Source organism: Meles meles, chromosome 16 (genome assembly GCF_922984935.1).
Source record: "Meles meles chromosome 16, mMelMel3.1 paternal haplotype, whole genome shotgun sequence".
NCBI classification, from domain to species: domain Eukaryota; kingdom Metazoa; phylum Chordata; class Mammalia; order Carnivora; family Mustelidae; genus Meles; species Meles meles.
This window is the reverse complement of record NC_060081.1, coordinates 81237420-81257450: the sequence shown is the minus strand read 5'-3', so window position 1 is coordinate 81257450 and position 20031 is coordinate 81237420. Positions and strand designations below refer to the sequence as shown.

At 59.1% G+C, this 20031-nt stretch overlaps 1 protein-coding gene across 1 annotated transcript in view; it reads left to right on the top strand.

Annotated features, from left to right (window-relative positions):
* TAF4 (TATA-box binding protein associated factor 4) overlaps positions 1-19821 on the top strand; it is a 65057-nt gene extending 45236 nt beyond the window's left edge. Inside the window, exons 8-15 of the mRNA XM_045981482.1 lie at positions 993-1140; positions 1449-1563; positions 3615-3784; positions 4070-4200; positions 4885-5010; positions 5475-5531; positions 5907-6026; positions 18359-19821. Of these exons, the coding sequence (XP_045837438.1) occupies positions 993-1140; positions 1449-1563; positions 3615-3784; positions 4070-4200; positions 4885-5010; positions 5475-5531; positions 5907-6026; positions 18359-18526 (1035 nt within the window). The 3' untranslated portion in view covers positions 18527-19821. The remainder of the gene's footprint in view (positions 1-992; positions 1141-1448; positions 1564-3614; positions 3785-4069; positions 4201-4884; positions 5011-5474; positions 5532-5906; positions 6027-18358) is intronic.
* The last annotated feature ends 210 nt before the right edge of the window (positions 19822-20031 follow it).

Here is a 20031-nt window from a genome sequence, read left to right as displayed (position 1 = left end):
TGAACGGGCTGGCCGGTGCTGGTGGTTTATGGCCACGGGCTGTCTCGACGACCAGGGTCGCTTCTGCATTCCACTGCCCTGGTCCTGCCGGGCTGCTGTGGCTGTCTGGGGGACCGCAGTGCGGTCGGCCCGAACCTGGCCCATTCCCTGCCTCGAAGCCTGTAGAGACGTAAACCTCAGGCTCTCCCCTGAGTTTATGGCCTGACCTGACGTGTAGCACCTCAGGGCGATAGCTGCCTTGACTCTCCCACTGGTGTGGGTCTTCATAGGGTTGTTGCAGAGAGAGTTTGGTCGCAGGGCACTGCCGTCCCCTTGGTGAGTGTCCCATAGTCTGGGGCTTACGCAGCCGGACGCCTTTGTGGCATTTAGAGACGGGCGCTTCTCTGTGAGGCTCGGAGCGCTGCTGTGTGCGGGCGTGGTGCTCCGCTGGCCACGGGGCCTTCGACGGCTCCCTGAGCAGAGGCACGGGCGGGAGCATGCCCCCGCCGACAGGGCTGCAGGCCGGGCTGTGCCACGCGGGCTTGTGATCTGGGGCAGTAGCGACGCCCCTCTGGGGGTGTCTCCCCGAGCTGAGCCTTGCCTGTGTGTGGGCAGGTCCTGACCGGGAGGCGGTCGGAGAAGTTCTTCCTCAAGTGGGGCACTCGGGGCAGGACTCGGGAAAGCCGGCCTAGCCCGGTGTCGAAGGCCGCGCGCCTCTCAGAGACCGCGGAGGCGGGAAGACGCGTCCTGCAGCCCCAGGAACTGTACCCTCTGCTGGGATTGGGGGGAAGGCGTGTGTTCCATGCCGGACTGCGGAGTCAGCCCGCCCCCTCGCTGCACCGACCACAGGACCACAGGCGCCACGGGCGGCTCTGCCCCGAGAGCTCACCTCCTTTGCAGCGCCTGATGTGGGGGTTCCGGTCCCGGCGGGGGCCCAGCTGGGGGCTGGGGTGGGTGCTAGCGGCTCTGCGGGGGGTAGGGGACGTGCTGATGGGCCCGCGGCTCTGCCCCAGGTGATCCAGCAGCCGCCCAAGCCCGGAGCGCTGATCCGGCCGCCGCAGGTGACGCTGACGCAGACGCCGATGGTGGCGCTCCGGCAGCCTCACAGCCGCATCGTGCTCACCGCGCCCCCGCAGATCCAGCTGAACCAGCTGCAGCCGGGTGAGGGCCCCTGCGGGCCGGGGCGGCCGCCTCAGCCTCGGTGGGCAGGGGGGTCCAGGGTCAGACTCCGCTAGACCTGCTGGTTCTGCCCCAGGTCTCGCCTGCCCTCGGCAGAGCCCTGCAGGCTTTAGGAGAGGAGGCGCCCAAGGCTCTGCCGTTGCCCATGGTTCCGGGTGGGGCGTCCCGCGCCGAGAGCCACTGGGTGGCGGCGGGTGAGCGGGGCTGCCCCCACCAGGCTCAGAGCCCGCGGAGGCGTGTGCAGCGCCCGCGGTGTGCCAGTGGGTATACCGTCGGCGTCTTCGTTGCAGTCCCCGTGGTGAAGCCCGCCGTGCTACCTGGAACCAAAGCTCTCTCTGCCGTCTCGGCTCAAGCAGCTGCTGCGCAGAAAAACAAACTCAAGGAGCCTGGGGGCAGCTCGTTTCGGTAAGGAGGGGGCCTCCTCACCCTGAGCACAGCAAACCTGGGTCGTACAGCGGGCAGGGGTCTGTGCCCGGGGCTGGCCTTGCCCGCAGCGAGGGCCGCTCTAACCTCGATACCGTGTTCTTTGCACGCTTCATCTTGACCTGCGTGTGCACGTTTTCCCGCAAAGTCAGCGCAGGGAGGTTTGCTGTGGACGCGCAGCGGGAAGCAGAGATGCGCCCTTTGGTGTCCGAGTTAACAGAAAAGCTGTCGCTGTGAGGTCACGTCTCAGCATTCTGAGTGCGTCACGCTATAGTGCAGAATGCCTTACTTGCCCTTCTTTTAACTTGGAAACTTCTGGAAATGCTGTCCCATGGGCGCTCGATGAGCAGCAGGGCAAGGGGCTGCAGGTCAGGGACGCACGGTACAAAGGCCGTAGGGTTAACGTGAGTGATGGTGAAGCCGCGGGGGAGGGCGCGTGTCTCGGGGTTTTCCTGGGGCTGCCCCCTCCCAGATGGCATCCCGGAAGCTGTTGGTCAGTGGAGCAGGGTTGGCGTCAGTGGGGTGTGGAGGGCCCGTGCCCGGTGGGGCGGGGAGGTCATCCCTGACGGAGGGGCGCACCGGCAGGTCAGAGAAGCAAGAGAGCAAAGGCTGCTGGGAACCCGGGTATCTTCCTGCAGGGGGAAGGGAGTTAGGACGGCCCCCATGGTCTGGGTGTGAGCTTGGGGTTCAGTGCCTGGACGCACATGGGAAGGAGGTGAGGCTTGCCGCCCTGTGTCCTGGAGACGCCCGGAGCGGAGGCGGCACGCCTGGCGCTCAGACCCTATCTTCTGGGAGTCGCTCTGCTTTTGCCACTCAGACGCCCGAGAAAGGCGGGTCCTGGGTTCTCTGCAGGGCGAGCTGGTGCATCTCATTAGGTCAGAAAGCAGTGCCGGAATTGACAGAAGTCCCTGGAAGGGCCTCCTTCCCACCGCCCACGTCTGTGGTGACAGACTCAGTCACCGGCTGAGACAGGAAAGCACGAGCCCGTGGGACTGAATAAACGGGAAGTGGAGGACGGGGGAACCGGCAGGGACCCCGAGGGCTGGAGCTCGAAGCACGGCAGAAGGGACCAAGGAAACCCAGTCCTCCACAGGGCACGTGGGACATTCTTGTCACAAGGGGAGTGGCCATCCAGTGGGGACACACATGCCGAAAGACGCCTGGCCTGTGGCCGTGCAGGTGTCGCGGGCACGAGAGCCAAGGAAAGGCTGGAGAACGTTCCAGGCTAAAGAAGCTGAAGACCCCGGCGGAGGCGTGGCTGTGAACATGGCTCTTGGCCTGCTTGCGGAGGTCGCCCGGCTCCGTAGGGGATGATGCCCGTGGGCGCAGGGAGCCCCCATGGGGTGTTCCGGGGTGGAGCGCGGGGGAGGAAGGTTGGCAGCTTCCCTGCAGGTGTTTCGGGAAGAAAAGAGCCCTTCCCCCGCAAACTCCGGCTTTTCCCTAACAGCGACTGCTTCAAGAATAAGTTAATGTTCTTTGACTTTTTTTTTTTAAAGATATTTTTTATTTATTTGACAGAGAGAGAGAGAGAGAGACAGGCAGGGAGAGATGAAGGGAAGTAGGCTCCCCGCTGAGCAGAGGGCCCGATGCAGGGCTCGATCCCGGGATCCTGGGATCGTGACCTGAGCCGAAGGCAGAGGCTTTAACCCACAGAGACACCCAGGTGCCCCTGTTCTTTGACTTTTTAAAGAAAGGTTTCACTTGGGACAAACTCCTTGAAGCTGTGAGGATAGTTTTGCTGGGTTTTGCTCCCTCAACGTAGCCCTGACTGGGGGAGTCCTCCGTGCACGTCCTCACACCAGGACTCCTGGGCGAGCTTCACCCCTGCGGGTCTTCCTTTAGGAGACCCGTGTCACCTTGAGAGAAGAGCGCTAGGCTTCCTTGTTGAGGTGACGCCGCGGTGCGGGCGGGAGCCGGCGGGACGCACGCCCGGGGTGCATCGGTGTGCTTTCTCCATGGGTCCCCCTAGGGCAGGCCCCCCGAGTGCACCTCCTGGTGCAGCCGGCGCTCAGTGGGCATTCTCTTCTCTGAAGGGATGACGATGATATCAACGACGTGGCCTCGATGGCAGGAGTGAACCTATCCGAAGAAAGCGCACGGATATTAGCCACGAACTCGGAATTAGTGGGCACCCTGACACGGTCCTGTAAGGACGAAACCTTCCTCTTACCAGCGCCTTTACAAAGAAGAATCTTAGAAATAGGTATGTGGGTGTGCTGCTGCCGTCCCAGGGCCCCGGTCTGCCCGCGTGGCCGTCCTCCTCCATGCGGCGCTGCCCTCGGCTGCTGGCTTCCCAGCGGGGCGTGTGGGTCCCAGCGAGCAGGCCTGGCGCCTTGTCCTGCCTTTTGCCCGTGTCCTGCACGGTTGGTGCCGCAGGTAGTGGCGGCGGTGTAGACCGCCCCCTCCCACTCCAGGGGGCGCCTGGGCTGCCCTCACGTTGCCCCGAGCAGCGAGTCATGGACGTCTGTAAAGTGTCGCTCCCTCCCAGGGAGAAAACACGGCATCACGGAGCTGCACCCAGATGTAGTGAGTTACGTGTCCCATGCCACACAGCAGAGGCTACAGAACCTTGTAGAAAAGATATCAGAAACGGCTCAGCAGAAGAACTTCTCTTACAAGGTACCGCGCTGTCCTCCTATGCTTTCCTGCACCAGGCGTAGGGGGCGGCAGGCGTGTCTCACGGAGCTCCACGTCGGGAAAGATGCCGCCTCTCTCGGCCCACGGTGACCTCTGGCGCTGTGTGCCCGGCCGGGGGAGGAAGCCCAGCCTCCCTGAGGGTACCCGGCAGGGGTCTAGCCTGGGTTGGGGCTGGGGTGGAGGTGGTGAGCCCAGCTTCGGAGGCCTTGGGGCCTCTGCTGGTTCCGCCCTGCGCTCCTGCAGCTGCCGGCCAGCTGAGGGGCACGTCCTAGGGCCCCGGGTTCACATGTGCTCCCGTGCATCGGGCCACTGCCCCGTTTGGTTTTGTGGAGGGTCCCCGCCTCTAAGGGGTCAGCTGTGGGGCAGGGTCCACCTTCTTTGTCCATCCCTCACGCGCTAGTACTACTTGGAGGGGCCCAACCCAGTGAGGCCGGTGCCATGGGCGGGGCAGTTAAAAAGACAAATGAAGTGACGCCAAAGTGTGTGCGGCGGAAACACCTCTGAGCCCCACGCAGACCCGTAGTCAGCATGTTAGCACCCGGGCCGTCTGGGGACCACGGTTCGGGTGCACGGAGGGTCTGTAGGACCTGCTTGCAGAGGTGGGGCGGTGTGCAGCCTGTCCAGGCTGGTCTTCAAATGTGTGACTGTATTTTTGCCTTTTTGTAGGACGACGACAGATACGAGCAGGCAAGTGACGTCCGGGCTCAGCTCAAGTTTTTTGAGCAGCTGGACCAAATTGAAAAGCAAAGGAAAGACGAGCAGGAAAGAGAAATCCTCATGCGTGCGGCCAAGGCAAGTTCCCGCAGCTCACCGGTCAGACTGCTCCCTGCCCCAGGCCCTGGGCACCCGTGCACACTCTTGGGGCTCTGGGAGGCCGGCGTGGTGCTGCGGGGCTGGCCCTGCAGAAGACGTGATGTATGTGGTGTAGGAGGGGCCCATGGGTGTGATGTGGATCAGAGGTGCAGAGCCTTGCAGGCCGTGGTGGCCGTGCTGGCCCCCACCTGTCAGGCTTCTGTGCCCAGCAGGCGTGGTGGTGACCGCCCTGTGCTCTTCTCCAGTGGGATTGACTTCAGAATAATGGTTGTTTTTTCCCGTAACGTGCAGGCTAAATTTTCATCTTCTGACTAAATAAGCGTTTAAAAAAGTAGTATACGATCTATCATATGATCAGGATATTATATTGTGAATAAGATAGAACGCTTATTAGATAATGGACATTTAGGTCATAACTTACTTTTTTTTACTTTAAAAAATAGTCTCGATCCAGACAAGAAGATCCAGAACAATTAAGGTTGAAACAGAAGGCAAAAGAGGTAAGCGCTAGTGGTCCGAGTCTTTGCTCTGTGCCTGGGAATGGATTCTTCTGTGAACTAAACGTCCAGCCGAAGGGCGGGAGGGAAGTGGTGGCGTTTCTACGACGAAGCTCTGAGGCGTTCGCAGGGTGTGGACGCGGCGTCCCACTGGACCCGTAACGGGTCCCTCGTTGCGAGCGTGTTACTCTCTGAGCTTCTCAAGACGCACGTCTGTTCTCGCTTCATGGTTTCTCGGGTTGCAGGATCAGCTGACCGTTGCAGTCAAAACAGTAAAGAAATCGTAATTTAGACAAAGATCGTTTGGTGTCTGTCGCTCTCGTGGTGAGCACAAGGCAGGTCGTGAGATGACACCCTCGTTTCTCTTTCAAAACGAAGATGCAGCAACAGGAGCTGGCGCAGATGCGGCAGCGCGACGCCAACCTCACGGCGCTCGCCGCCATCGGGCCCAGGAAGAAGAGGAAAGTGGACTCGCCGGGGCCGGGGTCGGGGACAGAGGTATGTTGTGGCGTGGCCGCCGGCTGGCAGGGGTCTCATGAGGGCTTCCTGCCTCTGCCCTGCAGGTCGCAGACACGCCTGAGGGTTGGCCTTCCTGCCTGTGCGCGAGGCTCCCCCTCGGGCGACTGGTGTCTCGGGTCTCGCTGACTCGTGGGCGCGCCGTGAGCCGGCAGCTCTGTCCGCGAGGAGGTTCGCTGGCCGGGCCTGGCTGCTGCGAGGTGGGCCACCTGTGGAGGGAGCACGGGCAGACTCTGTCGGAAGTGTGGCCTTCCGGGGACGCCTGCTCCTCTGGGGCGGCGTACGGGACGCGGCCCTGAGCTGGAAAGGGGCTCTGGCCCGTTTCTGTCCAAACTTTGTTAGTCTCCTGTGATACTTCACATGGCTACACGCCCAGCCTCGGGGTTTTATTACTTCTGCTTTGATCCTCGTGGGAAGAAAACACTCATGGCCTTTCCCATGGACAGGAGGTCACCACTGCTGGTGCCGGGGCTGGTGGTCCGGGCTGGCGCCAGCGGTGTTCCCCTCGGCCCGAAGGGCGGCGCCCGGCATGTCTTGAGGTGCGGCACGCGGATGCGGGGTTCTCTCCACTTCCGTTCCCTCGTGAGCCTAGCGCATCTACCTCCGTTTTGAACATTTTCCCTGAGTATAAACTTCTGGGTTGACAGTGTTTTTCTCATTTAAGCTTTTCTTCTACATTGTACGTGGAGTGTATCCAGCTCGACGTCATTTGATTTTCGGGAAGGACACATGTAGGACGTGTGCGCCCAGGGACCAGGCACCTGTGCTGTTCTGCACTTTTGCCCTCTTCCCGGGGCCCCTCTGCCGACGCCTCTCACAGGTCCGGGGACACTCCCACTCGAAGGCTCTGCTCTCTCCTTCCAGATCATAGGAAAGGGGGGAGGTTTCCCAGCGTGTTTCCCAAGATTGCAAAACTCCTCTCCTTTTTTTTTTTAAAGATTTTATTTATTTATTTGATGGAGAGAGACACAGCGAGAGAGGAAACATAGCAGAGGGAGTGGGAGAGGGAGAAGCAGGTTCCCCGCTGAGCAGGGAGCCAGATGCGGGGCTCGATCCCAGGACTCTGGGATCATCACCTCAGCTGAAGGCAGACGCTTAACGACTGAGCCCCCCAGGCGCCTCACAAAACTCTTATTCTTAAACCTGAGAAACAGCCGTAATGTCTGCGTGACCATCGTTCTCCTGTGAGGGGGGCTCTGTTGTCTCCCCGGCCCCACCGAGGTTACGCTTGTGGCCTGTGCTGCCGCTTCCCCCTTCTCTGGCTGCTCTGAGAGCGCCGTCTTCACTACTGCAGGTTTGTGCGTTTGTCTCTGGACTGCAGTTTCCTTCCATCTTTCTTCTCAGTCCTCACACAGGATGGTCTCTCCTGCTTTAAGTCTCTGGGTTCCCCGAGCACACGGAGCTGCTGCGTCGGTGGGGCAGCTGTGGCGCCACCCGGTGACACTCTGACCTGCAGGCGTGTTTGTGTCCCTGGAGTTTCCAGTCGGTCTTTCCCGGGGCTTCTGACTCTTGCTGGGGTTCCCTGTCTGCTCCCGGGCCGGCACAGAGAGCCTTCTCCTAGGCCCGTGGAGAGAAGCTGCTTTAGTGCATTGGCGAGGCCAGTGTCCGGGCCGCCTCAGCGTCAGTCTCTGGTCACCGCTTCTCTCCCCAGCGGCGGGTCTCGCGCTCCTGGTTCTCTGCACGGCTCCTGGTTGCTGCTCGACGCTGGGTGTCGTGGGCGACAGGGCTAGAGACTGGCTCCGTCTCCTCTGAGTGGTGCTGGCGCTCCTGGCAGCAGGCGGTTCCCCCGGACCCGTGTGCTTCGGTTTTCACTTTGCTGTCGGTGCCCCCGGGACCAGGTGGGACCCCCGCACGCCCCACCTTCCCTGCCCGGGTTTGCCCTGAGGCTTTGGCGCCACGGCCCTCGGTCTTGGGGGTAAGCTCCCCTCCCAGGGGAAGGCCCTCCGGCGTCTCGGCTGGGTGGGCTGGGTGCCGGGGTGGGAGCGGGGTCTTCCGGGCGGGCCGGGCTGCGGTGATGCCCGTTGTGGCCGCGCACGTTCCTCACTCGCCGCTGAAGGCGCGCGCGGCCGCCGTCACGCTCCACCTCTGCCCCTTTCAGCCGCCGTCGGCGGTCGCCCCCGAGGACCGGACTTACACCCTGGCGGTGTCTGGGCAGCTCTTCGGTTTTCTGAGTCTCGTTCTCTGCCACGGTCTTTGGGGTGGCTCCTGGGCCAGCATCCCCGGGTTCTCACACACGGACGGCGGTCTGTGTCCTGTGTCCCCAAAGGTCCGCTTCGATCGCCTTGAAGTCCTTGGCTCCCATATTCTTTCCTTGAGAACGTTAACCGTGTCACCCTGGGTGTTTGTTCCCGGGACAGAGTGTTGCCGTTCAGGCTGGTGATGGTCTCATATTCCTCTCGGACGTCGTGTTCTTTTTGCCCAAAGAATTCCTTTTTTTTTTTTTTTTTAAAGATTTTATTTATTTGTCAGAGAGAGTGAGCACAGGCAGGCAGAGAGGCAGGCAGAGGCAGAGGGAGAAGCAGGCTCCCCGCTGAGCAAGGAGCCCGATGTGGGACTCGATCCCAGGACCCTGGGATCATGACCTGAGCCGAAGGCAGCGGCTTAACCCACGGAGCCCCCCAGGCGTCCTTTTTTTTTAAGCGTCTTTAATGGTACTTGGAATGGGTCGGCCTGGGTCAGCATTCTGGGGCCGAGTCCTTCCAGCCGCAGCGGCAGGTTTGTTTGGATTCCAGAGCGCCTTCTCTCCTGGTGGGCTCCCCCGGCTTCCGCTCCGGGGCTCCCGGCCATGGGGCCTTGTGTCAACTTTGCCGTCATCATTCCCGCCGCCCTCGCCTGCTCCTCGCCTGCTCCTCGCCGTCCTCACGGCCCCCGGCGGCTCTGCTCCTCCGGTTTCCTTTCTCATTTGTCCGGACTCTGGCACCTCGTGTCCGAGCTTGTGGGTTCCAGCTTCTCTCTCGTGACTGCTGCTGTTTTCTTATTTTAAGTTGTCTTAAGGTAGAACATTACAGTTTCGGTCTGTTTTTTTTTTTAATTTTTTAAAACTTTTTAAAAGATTTTATTTATTTGACAGAGATCACAAGCAGGCAGAGAGGCAGGAAGAGAGAGGAGGAAGCAGGCTCCCCGCTGAGCAGAGAGCCCGATGCGGGGCTCGATCGTCGGTCTGTTGTCTTGGCACGTGTTCCTGGCGTTTGCGCCGTCGGTACAGGTGTCGTTCACCCTCCTGACCTTCTTTCTCCTCGTGCTGCCTTCTCTGCCATCGGCCTTGGTGCTTTCCCGTGCTCCTTGCATGTGAATTTGGTTTTCTTCAACTTTTAAGAGGAGGTGGAGTCTGAGGTTATCTGTGAGCCTCTTGGAGCTCCTCTGATGTCCTTGTGTGCTGACGAAACGCGTCTGCTTGTCTCCCAGGCCCCACGGCACTGCTTCCTCCCGACATGCTCCTGGACCGCCCTTGGTCCCCACTGCCCCATCACGCCCGGCTTCAGTTTCCCGCCTCACGGTCTCACCCGCGAGAGGTCCCGTGCTGATGGCAGCCCTGGGGAGGCCGTGTGGCCGCTGCTGCGTCAGCCACTGCCTCCCTTTCCGAGGGCCTCCCGGATTTGCAGGCCTGGCGGTGCACGTTTGTGTCTCTAGCTTGTCCTGCACGGTTCTCTGGTACCATTCAGGCTAGTGGCTGCCTGCGGCTTGTCTCTGCTGACTTGGGTCTAAATCCGGTCTGCTCGTTTCCGGTGTTGCCGTCTGGTTGCCGTGAGTCTTACATGGGCCTTTGGGAGGATCAAGAAACAGCTGCGCCTGTTCCTTCCTAGGATATAGTGATTTTCTTGAGAAGAGACAGATTTTTCCCACTGAGAATAGTTTCAACCTACAGGGAAGTTGTGGGAGTGGCACGCAGAACTCAGTGTAGCTTCTGGAGGTTGCATCGCCTGCAACCCTCACGGTGTCTCGTGCGTGTGCGCGCTACACGTATGTACGTACGCAGTCTCCCTGGGATGGGATGTCCCGCACCCCCAGGGGCCGGCGCTGGGAGGCACTGTGGGGTCCTGCGGGACGCCGCAGGGCACTGTCGGGCACGGGGCCACACGGCCTCCCAGGCGGGAAGGCTGCCCGTCCTCCCGCCTGCTCCCATCTCGCCCACAGCCCGGCAGCATCTCCGGCTCCACGTGGGGCACCCAACGGGCATGCCGGGCAGTTCTGTTCTGAATCTCCCTGCTCTGGACAGTGCTGAAGGGGACGGGACTGTGTGTATAGGCGACCTTCACTCTGAGTCTGGCGACTGGCAGAGATGCCTCCGTCAGGACGGGTCCTGTGTTGAGCCCATCATATCAGGTGGCCCGAGGGTGGGGACCTTCCTGCTGACCTGCGTCATGGCCCCGGCTGCAGGCTGCTCAGCCACGTTCCCCACTGTCGTCCCCTTGGTTCCGGCGCTGTGTGTCGGCACTTGGGGAAGACGTGCTCCAGGATCCCGCAGAGGCTGCCCCTGTCCTCCAGCAGCCTCAGCACCCAGTGCCGACGGCCGCCCACCCCCACGGCCACCATCACAGGGGCCAGTGGGAGGGTGTGTCTGTGGGCCCGTCTGCACCTGCTGGTTGTCTCCTGCGCATGAAGAGCTCCCCCTCCTCCTTTCATCCGTCTGCTCATTTGTTTGCTCGGCACCGTGGCAGGGACCGTGGACACCTGTTGTATTCAGTGGGTTGTAATCAATACTCTCGTTATTTCTAGATTTGGGCAGTGGAAGCTCCTTCAAGCTGGTTTCTATATCCTTTTGAAATGCCTCCCTCGTTCTCAAAGCATCATGCTCTTACCGGCATGAGTGGCGTCCCGGAGCCTCTAGTGCTTCCCCGCCCCCCAGCACGCTGCCAGGAGCCCTGGTTCCCTTCGGGGAGGGGGGCTGGTGTGTGGAGGCCGGGGTCTGAGCTGTGCGTGGGCCGGATGCTGTGGGGCTCCCGGTTTCCCGGCCCAGGGGTGTTCACGCAAGTTCAGGTGTGCGCGCGCGTGTCTGCCCTCCCTGTCTCTGACGCAGCCTCTGCGCTCCTGCCGGTGCCCTGACTCCGGTCTGCACATGGGGCTGCTTCCCAGCCTCCCCTCCCTTGCCGATGAGTCCTCTCTGTGAGAACGCAAGTTCCCACCACGCGCAGCACGTCTGGTCGTCCGCTCAGCATGACTAGCTCCCCAGCCACTTCGGCTGCTGGGGTCCCGGTGCTGGGAGGGGCGGGAGGCAGATTGGAAAGCGTATTGATTAACTTTGACTCGGGTGTCAAGATGTGTCCGCAGTGCGTGCTAAGGAGTAGGAAAAGCTTCCAGACCTGCAGGGAGAGCCGGGCGCGAGGCACAGCTGGCAGTGAAGCACGGGGACCTGAGCGGCACAGTGGAAAGAAGCAGGTCGCCAGAGGCCGTTCTGGGGAGTTCTTTCGTACGTTGTTGCTTTTGCCTGTTTTTGGACTTCAGGGGGACGCTTGTGCCTTTCTCCACCAGAGGTAGTGCTCAGTTCCTTTTCTTTCTTTTAGTTTAGGAGTATTTCCTTCTTAAAAAAATTGTTTATCTTGAGCTAATTTTAGACCCATGGAAAAGTTAGGGACGTACCGGAGTGTTTCTGTGTACCCCTCACCCAGCTTTCTCCAGCACAAGTCATCGGAGTGACAGACTGTTAACAAGACCTTCTCTGATTCTGTTTTTCAGAATTTAATTTTTTAAAATCACGTGGATTTTTATGGTTTAGAGCAGCTTTAGGTTCACAACCCAACTGGGTGAAGGTACAGAGATCCCCCGCGTGCCCGCTTCCCCACCCCCCCGCACGGCCCCCTGGAGCGGTGCAGGTCGTACAAGGATGAGCTCACACGGACACGCCGTCATCACCCCAAGTCCGAGGTCACCCTCGGGTCACTGTGGGCACCGTGCGCTCTGCGGGTCGGGACACACGCGTTGAGACCTGCTTCCGGCTTCATTGTGTCACACGGAGCGGTCCCCCTGGGTGCCACGTGCTTGTCTCCCCCGTCCTCACCCCACCTCCAGCTACCCTGCGACCCCTGGTCTCTCTATGTCTCCGTCTCCGTCCGTGTGCCTTTTCCAGAAGGTCGCAGAGCTGGAATCCCAGGGCGCGCGGCCGTCTGGGGTTTGCTTCCTTCCCTGCCATGTGTCCGGCTCCCTCCCCGGCTTCTCGCGGCTTGAGAGCGCATCTTCTGAATCCGGTCCTGCCGTCCGGATGGACCCCGGTGTGTCTCTCCATCGCCTGCTGAAGGACGCCTTGGTCGCTTCCGAGTGTTGGCGGTCATCGGCGGAGGCTTTGTGTGGATGCGAGCTTTCCGCTCTGTTAGGGAAACGCCACGGTGCGCGGTCGCTGCAGCGTGTGGCCTGGGGACACTTGGCGTGGCAGACGCGACCTTCCAAGTGGCCTTCCGAGGCGCCGGGCCACATGGCGTTCCCGGCAGCCACGCGCGACAGCGCCCGCTGCCCCGCGTCCCGGCCGGCGTGGGGTGCTGTCGGCGGGGCAGTTCTGGGCCCCTCTGACGGGTGGCGGGCGTTCTGCACTCAAGGTACTGTGCTGGGTGTTTTTCCGGCCGTCTGTCTCCGCTGGTTCCGCTGCGTCTTCACGCGGCTCAGTACGTTCAGGCGCTTCTGTTGCCATTTGGGTTCCGTGCCAGACTCCCCCGCGTCTGGTTGACTGTAGTTAGATTTCGGGGCCTTGAAGTTCTAGGGAGCAGAGCTGCGGACAGCCCTGCAGACACTGAGCGCCGTCCTCGCCGTTCCACCCCTCCCCTGCGGCCCGTGTGCACTCGGCGCACCACCTGCGTTTTCTTACGCCCCCTTTTACCGTCCTTGAAGGGCCGTGTGCAGGCCCTTCCGCACGAGCTGTTGTCACTAATGTATTCCGGAACTCGATCTCATTTCAGAAAGACCCTCCGGGCTCTGTTCTATAGCAACCCGCGTGCTGCGGCTGGTCGACCTCCGCCCTGTGCGCAGACCATGCGGGATCCGGTAGCCGCGTGCACAAGCGTGTCTGCACGGCTGGGGGGCTGTTGGGGGGACGTGAGGCACACGGGCAGCCCCTCCGGATGGTCTTGCGTGTCACTATCTGTGCAGTGGGGGCCTCCCCCATGTCACCTATACCACGTGTGGTCCTAGTGTCTGGTCTTGCCCGTCTGATGGCATCATGGGTCGTTCGTGTTTGTGACTGTGCCGTGGGTGCCTCAGAGCAGGCGTGTTCTCATGGTATGGTAGAGAGCTTCATGGGTTTCCGCGACACGTACCCTGCTGATTATGCTGACTGGTTTCCGGAATCCTGGCTTATTTTTGTCGATGCGATGTGTTTTGTCTTGGGTGCGGCAATCCAAAGCCTCTGTTATTAGTATGTTTCTGTCTTTATCTCCTGCAGCTCCTGCTTTGCAGCGAGGGGCTGGTGCGTGTTCTCTGGCGCCTGCGTGTTCCCGCGCGTCACACCTGTGAGCTGTTGCTCTCATGTTAAGAAAGTAGCCGTTTGTCCAGTGGGCTGGACTTCTGTGTCCTGCGTTGGGACCATCATGCTGCTCTCTCTGACTCTGTCCTCCTAGAAAACCTCTGTCCCCCCTTCCTGGTGGTAGGCACGTCTCCTGTCTGCAGCACACGCTCGGTCGTTTTCTGAGCTGAACTGAAAGGATTTTCTTGGAATAGATGAGTGAATTAAGCCTGTTCCCTTTTATTGATAATGACCAACATGCTTGGTCTTTTTTCTTTCATGACATTTTTAGAATTATGTTTATTTTTAATGTTTGCTGTGATTGTCTTCCTCTAAAGGGTATGTTCTTTGCTCTTGAGTTAACATTTTTTGTTTGCATTTAGGAAGGTTTAGAATTATATTTGGGTTATTTTTTTTTAAGATTTTTTTATTTATTTGACAGAGAGATCACAAGTAGGCAGAGAGGCAGGCAGAGAGAGAGGCAAAGCAGGCTTCCCGCCAAGCAGAGGGCCTGACACAGGGCTCAATTCCAGGACCCCGGGATCATGACCTGAGCCGAAGGCAGCGGCTTAACCCACTGAGCTACCCAGGCGCCCATATTTGGGTTATTTTTGCACGTAAACCTTATTAAACGTCTTCTGTCCCTTGGTTTTCACTTAACTGTTCGGCTTCTTGGATCCTGTGGGTCCTGGTCCAACCTCATGGTTGCCAGTGAGCCTGTCCCGTGTGGTCTGTTCCCTGGCTCTCCGCTTCCTGGTTACAACACATGACCTTCCCCCTGACCTCTGTGTTCCTAAGTGCTTCTCCTGTGGTGTTGCCGTGGTTCCCCCACCCACCTCTTGCGTGATTGGTGCCCATTCCACAGCAGAGTCCCCAGGAAGGCCTTGGTGCAGGGTCCCCTGACGTTTGTATGCGGAAAACGGTTCTTCTGGGGCTTTGATGGGGAGGACAGTTTGGCTGGATATAAAATCCTTGGTTCGCATTTTCTTCCAGTCGTTCTGTGACTGCTTGTCCGTGGTCGCCTCGCTATGTAAGTTGGTTTTGAACGGCTGATGCCAGACTGATTCTCTTCCCTTTGTCTCTTTTTTTCTCTTTACCTGGAGGCCTGGTCTGTCATTTTGAAAAGTAGTAGTTCCATTGAGGAAGTGTCAGAGTTGATAGGATGCAGGTTTCAGTCTCTGTTTTCCAGAATGTTCTCTCGGGTTCCGGTTTCAGTGTCTCTCTGGCTCCCGTGCCTGTTTTTCTCCTTCTGAGGCTCCGATGAGGCAGTGAGGGCCTTCCCCGGGCCTGGCGGCGTGTGCCCCCTCGCTGGTCCGCCTCGCTTCACTGTTCCCTTCTTGGTGCCTCGCCTTTAACTTCACTCATTTCTGACATGATTTTGTTTCCTTTCCTTTTTTTCTTGCATTCAGTCAACTCTTATTTCTTCCTGTTTTTAAGATTTTACTTGTTTACCTATCTTAGAGAGCGAGCGCGTGCGAGTGGGGAAGGAGGGGCGAGGGAGAAGGAGCGCGTCCGGAAAGCAGACTGCGCGGAGCCGGTGTGGGGCGCTGTCTCACGGACCCGAGATCCCAGCCTGAGCCAAGGCCGGGATCGGATGCCACACTGACCTGCTACTCAGGCCCCTGATTCTTAATCTCCTTCTGTGTCCCTGTTTCCGGTTTGGTGCGGTTTCCGGTCCTCACATGCTCTAGTACGCTTTTTGTTGTGGGCGTGCTGCCTTCGTGTCCTTGTGTTCCCAGACGGGGTTTGTCTCGGATGCGTGTGGGTTCTGTTTTCTGACTTTTGTGGTGATTCTTTATGGATTGGCTAATCTCCCTCTCGTGCATTTTCCTGGTGGTTGGGTGTCTCGTAGGACTCGCAGTCTGGTGGCGCCCCCTTCTGCCAGCGCTGGAAAGGCGGGCAGCCCAGCCGGGTTTTCGTTTGTGTTGGTCGGACCCTGCGCCAAGGCCTTCCTGGGGACTCTGCCAAGGGGTGGGGCACGTCCTCACAAGAGGTGGGTCGGGAACCACGGCAGTGAGATGAGAAGCACTTACTAATGCAGAGGTGGGGGGTGGGGGCGTGGAAGGTCATGTGTTGTAACCAAAGGATCCTGTGTCCTCTGATGTGAGGTTCTGTTTCGTGGACCCCTAAATTCCCCTTTACTTCTTTCCCTTTCCATACCTGGTTTTCAGACGGCCCTTGTCAGGGGCTCTGTCTTCCGAGGATTCTGCCCGCGCCCGTCCATGTCTGTGCTCTGGGCGCTCAGACCGGGGGGGCGGGTGGTACCCAGCAGCCATTCTGGGCTGGGTTTTGCTGGACTGTGGCCCCTTGCGGGCTTCCCCCCCGTCTGGGCTCCGCGGGGGCCGTGGGCGCTGCAGAGACGGGCCAGTTCTGTTCCCTTGGGGTGCTTTGGAGCACGGTGCTCTTGTCTTCGCGTTATGTGGATGGAGTCGTGTCGTGTAGACTTGCCCTCCTTGCTCTGGGTTGTTTCTGGGGAGAGGGAGGGCGCTGCTGGGGTGACTTGGTAGCAGCGCACTGTCCTCACCCTGTGACCGGAGTGCGTCCTCCTCGGCCGAGTACTGGAGTCTTTACCGCAGCCGCCGGTCCTCCTGTTTGCGCGGGTGTGCTCTGTGCTTTGGGCAGAAGGAGCGTAGAGATGGGTGGAAACGAGTTTGGGAACCACGCCATCGCGAGGGCAGGCGAGTGAGCCGTTGGAGCCTGTGCTGTTCGGTTCTGTCGGGCCCTCTGGCAGGTCGGCCTGGGCAGCCGGGGGTCCCGCCGGCCCTGGGGGCGCAGGAGCAGCCTTGAGCGCCGCCTCGCCCGAGAGCCACTTCTCTGTGCTTCCGGCTGCCGTGGAGTCAGCTCCTCGCCCCGAGGTGGCGGTTTCCCCGAGGCCCTTCCCGGGGGTCCAGGGCCTGGGGGTTCCTGTTCTTGGAGCCGTGGCGGCGCCGTGTCTGCACAGCGATGGGCTCTCGAGTGAGCTTGATCCTGTCAGCCAGGTGGGATTGGGATGAAGGGGGTTTTTTCTTTCCGTTTGGTTTTACATCAAGTGTTTGTTGACTGTCGGATGGATGGAGCCGTTTTGAGCGTGGCAGGGCTGCCTTCAGAAGCAATAGCTTCCCTTGGCCGTCTTGCCGGTGGCCCCGTGGCAGGGAGGCTCCATTCGCCAGGGAGGAGATGTGTTGTGGGCGTCCGCACCCTGTCCAGGGTCGTTCTGTTTGTAGCCCGGTGCCCGCAAAAGCAGGGACCCCGAACAGCCCTCGATGGCGCGGCTGCTGGCGGGCTCGGTCCTGTCCACCGCTGCCTCCCACGCCCGACCCCGGCCCCTCAGAGTGTTCTGTCGCCTGGGTCGGGGCGTGGGGTTGGCTGCCTCTGCGGCTCAGGGCCACCGCAGGGCCCGTCCCGCAGTTCGAAGTGCTCTGTCACGAAGGATATCTTGGAACGTGGGCTTTTTGTGGAACTGCACAGAACCACGAGAAGCTCCAGTTTCTCGCTGACTTTGGAGCCCGCCTGGGCTGGACACACGCCCGTGAGAACCAGAAAACTTTGCCAGCAGTTTTGATCCCTGCAGTCTGTTACAGCGAAGGCTTACATATCTCGATTTCTGACTTTAGCATCTGTTAACTTGCTCTCCGTGTGGCCGCACCTCGAGGTCGGCCGCAGCGTCGGCCAGGGAGGTGGGCAGGGAAGGCCGCCCTCGCGTGTAGCTTTCCTTCCAGAAACCGCCTCTCCCCATGGTGTGCGGCTGCCCGGCCGCCGCACGCCCCGCAGACTCCGTGTTGGTCGCAGGCGTTCGCAGCGGCGCTGCGGTCTCTTGCACCAAACGCGTTAGGGCTGTTGCGGAGACTCAGGGACTTGCCGAGAAAACCGGAATTGTTCTTTCAAACAAGGAAAAGCCGCCCGCGCAGGAGTAAGCTGGGGGGGATCTTGGTGGCGAAGGCGTCTGAAGGGGAGAGGAGGGCAGTTGAGGTGGAAGCCGTGTGTGTGCACAGGGACGGAGAGGCCGTGCCCTGCCGGGCAGACGGGGCGCAGGCGGCGGCGACCAGGTGCCGGAGCGCGGAGCGTCCCCTGCTGTGGTCCTCGCCTGCCACCTGCTGGCCGGCTCCCGTAACTGCGGCCTGGTCTGGGCAGGGCCGGAGAACTTGGTCCTCCCGTCTCTGTGAACTTGCGACGGCTGTGAACATGCCGTGGTCATGTTTGCTCCTGAAACATACATGAGCAACGTTGGCCATCAGAATGCAGTTTTCGTTCTGAGCGGAAAACGAGCGCCCCCCAGGTGTGTGGCTTGAGCCCCGGAGCATCGGATGGAGACACCGTGGCTGGGTGGCCACGACGCTTCCAGGAAAACCGGCCCGGCGACTCCGTGCCACAAGCAGGTGGCAGAGACTTGCAGAAACTCGGCCCTTCCCCCAGCGGGGCAGGCCCTGAGCCAAAGCGCTGCTTTTAGCCTGGAGACGGCGGACGGGGTCTCACTCAGACCAGCCTGGGGATCAGGGTGGCCCAGCGTGCCAGCCGGCTGACCACCAGCCTGCCCCGTCCAGGAGTTTAGACTTTATGGCGTTGGGAATGTTCCTTTGTCAGCGAAGCGGGGATGACACCGTTGGGCCCAGGTGTGGCATTGGTCCCGCCTGTCCAGCTGGAAACGTGCCCCTCTGCTCGCACCCCCTCCGCATGAGGGACTCGTAAAGCGCTCCAGCTCAAGGAGCAGGCCTGCCGGAAGGAGCCTGTCCCCAGCCTGGCTTCCTCCAGCACCAGGGTTCCTTGGGACACCTGTAGGGAAATGTGAGTGGCCCCAGGTGTGTGCAGTCCTCGGGCCAGCACCCGGCTCTGACCCGTCCTTCTGGCGCCGTGGGTGGCGCCCACCTGTGCGCACCTCTAACCCAGCTGTCTTCTCCTTTCTCGCCACCAGGGGTCGGGCCCAGGCTCCGCGGTCCCAGGTGGCTCCGGCGTTGGAACCCCCAGACAGTTCACGCGACAAAGGATCACGCGTGTCAACCTCAGGGACCTCATATTTTGTTTAGAGAATGAGCGTGAGACAAGCCATTCGCTGCTGCTCTACAAGGCACTCCTCAAGTAGCATGGGCGGGCGCGGTGCCGCGGACGGAGACGCCTGGCACGTTTTTATATATTTGCAGATGACGCCTTTTGTAACAAGCAAATGGGATATTGTTTAAAAAACAGCCACCTCTTTACAACGAAGCAGTTTTATATTCCTGTTTCTAAGTCCGCTCTTCAGTTCGGAAGAAGACACGTTTCTGTAACCGAGAACAGAGGCCGTGGGCGCTCTGAACGGACAGTTAACTCTTAACTCATCTTTGAGTGGCCTTCTTGCCAAACAAGCCATATCTAAAACGGATGGAATCGTTTAGCAAATAATTAGCTGCCTCTGTCACCTTGTAGCGGTTTCTACATTTTTTGTGCATTTCGTTTGATTCAACCCAACGTATTGCGTAGGTGTGTGTCTACAGCAATGACCTCATTTCATTTATTTTATTTTTGTATTAGTCAGTTGGCAAAGCAAACTGATTTTTTAGACTATTTATGTCCCCGTCCCCTCCCTCGCCAGCGTCCCCGAGGAGCACGGAGCTGGTCGCGCTCGCCCGAGCGTGGTCCCCTCTCTGCTCTGGGGCAGCCGCTGCGGCTCCTTCCGAATGTGCGGTCGGCATCTGTACAGACGCGTTTTATTTGCTCGAGTTTGTAAAGCTGTAAAGTTAAAAGAAATGAAAACCTTTTCAGCATAAATATATTTTACTTGCACTGTGTTTTTTAGCTAAAAGTGGAAACTTAGATGAAATAAAATCAAAGTTGAGAAGAATCATCAAAAGACTGTTTCTCAGTGTGAATCAAGTGTTGAAAAATGGTTGGTGTATTTTGTCAGTAATTGTACATAATTTTTGGCACATAACATGAAGACGGTATGTAAACTATAATTATTTTGCTAAGAGACTGTAAGCCAGCTGTGGGCCAACTCTACAGATGTTCCGAGCAAAGCCCCTTCTTTGTACCTATTTTTTTATTACAAATATACTAATTGGTTCTTTATATTTTCAGAGGTTATTGTATTAAATTGTCTATTGATAGTACTTTTATGACTGTAAATACTTTGGCTTCTCCGTGTGAGTCCTCACGCCAGACTGGACTTTGCGCGAGTGTGAACCGAACGCGGATCAGTATTTTTACACCTGCAAACTGTTACACCTTTTATTTCGTCTTTTAGGAAATCCCTGTCTTTCCATTTTTTCATGTAAATTTTGCACAGTTACTTGTTCATATGTAAATATTTTACTTTCAAAAATGAAGTTTTTAATTGCTATTGTTTTATATAGGATTGAAAGAAAATTAACTCCTTTATTAAAAACAAATTTATCTGTACCCGTTTTGGCTGTTTTTCCCGGTTTTCCAGGGTTAGATTCCACCAGAGGCTCAGCTCTGGTTCCCCTGAGGTCTTTGTTTATGAGCTGCTTGTTAGACTCTGTACCGAAACCCCGGCGACTCTAGTAGAAACGACCTCGCCTCCAAGGACAGGACATTGTGACGCAGGGTGAGGCCCGGCGTGAGCGGCCCCCGAGAGCCGGAAGCTGA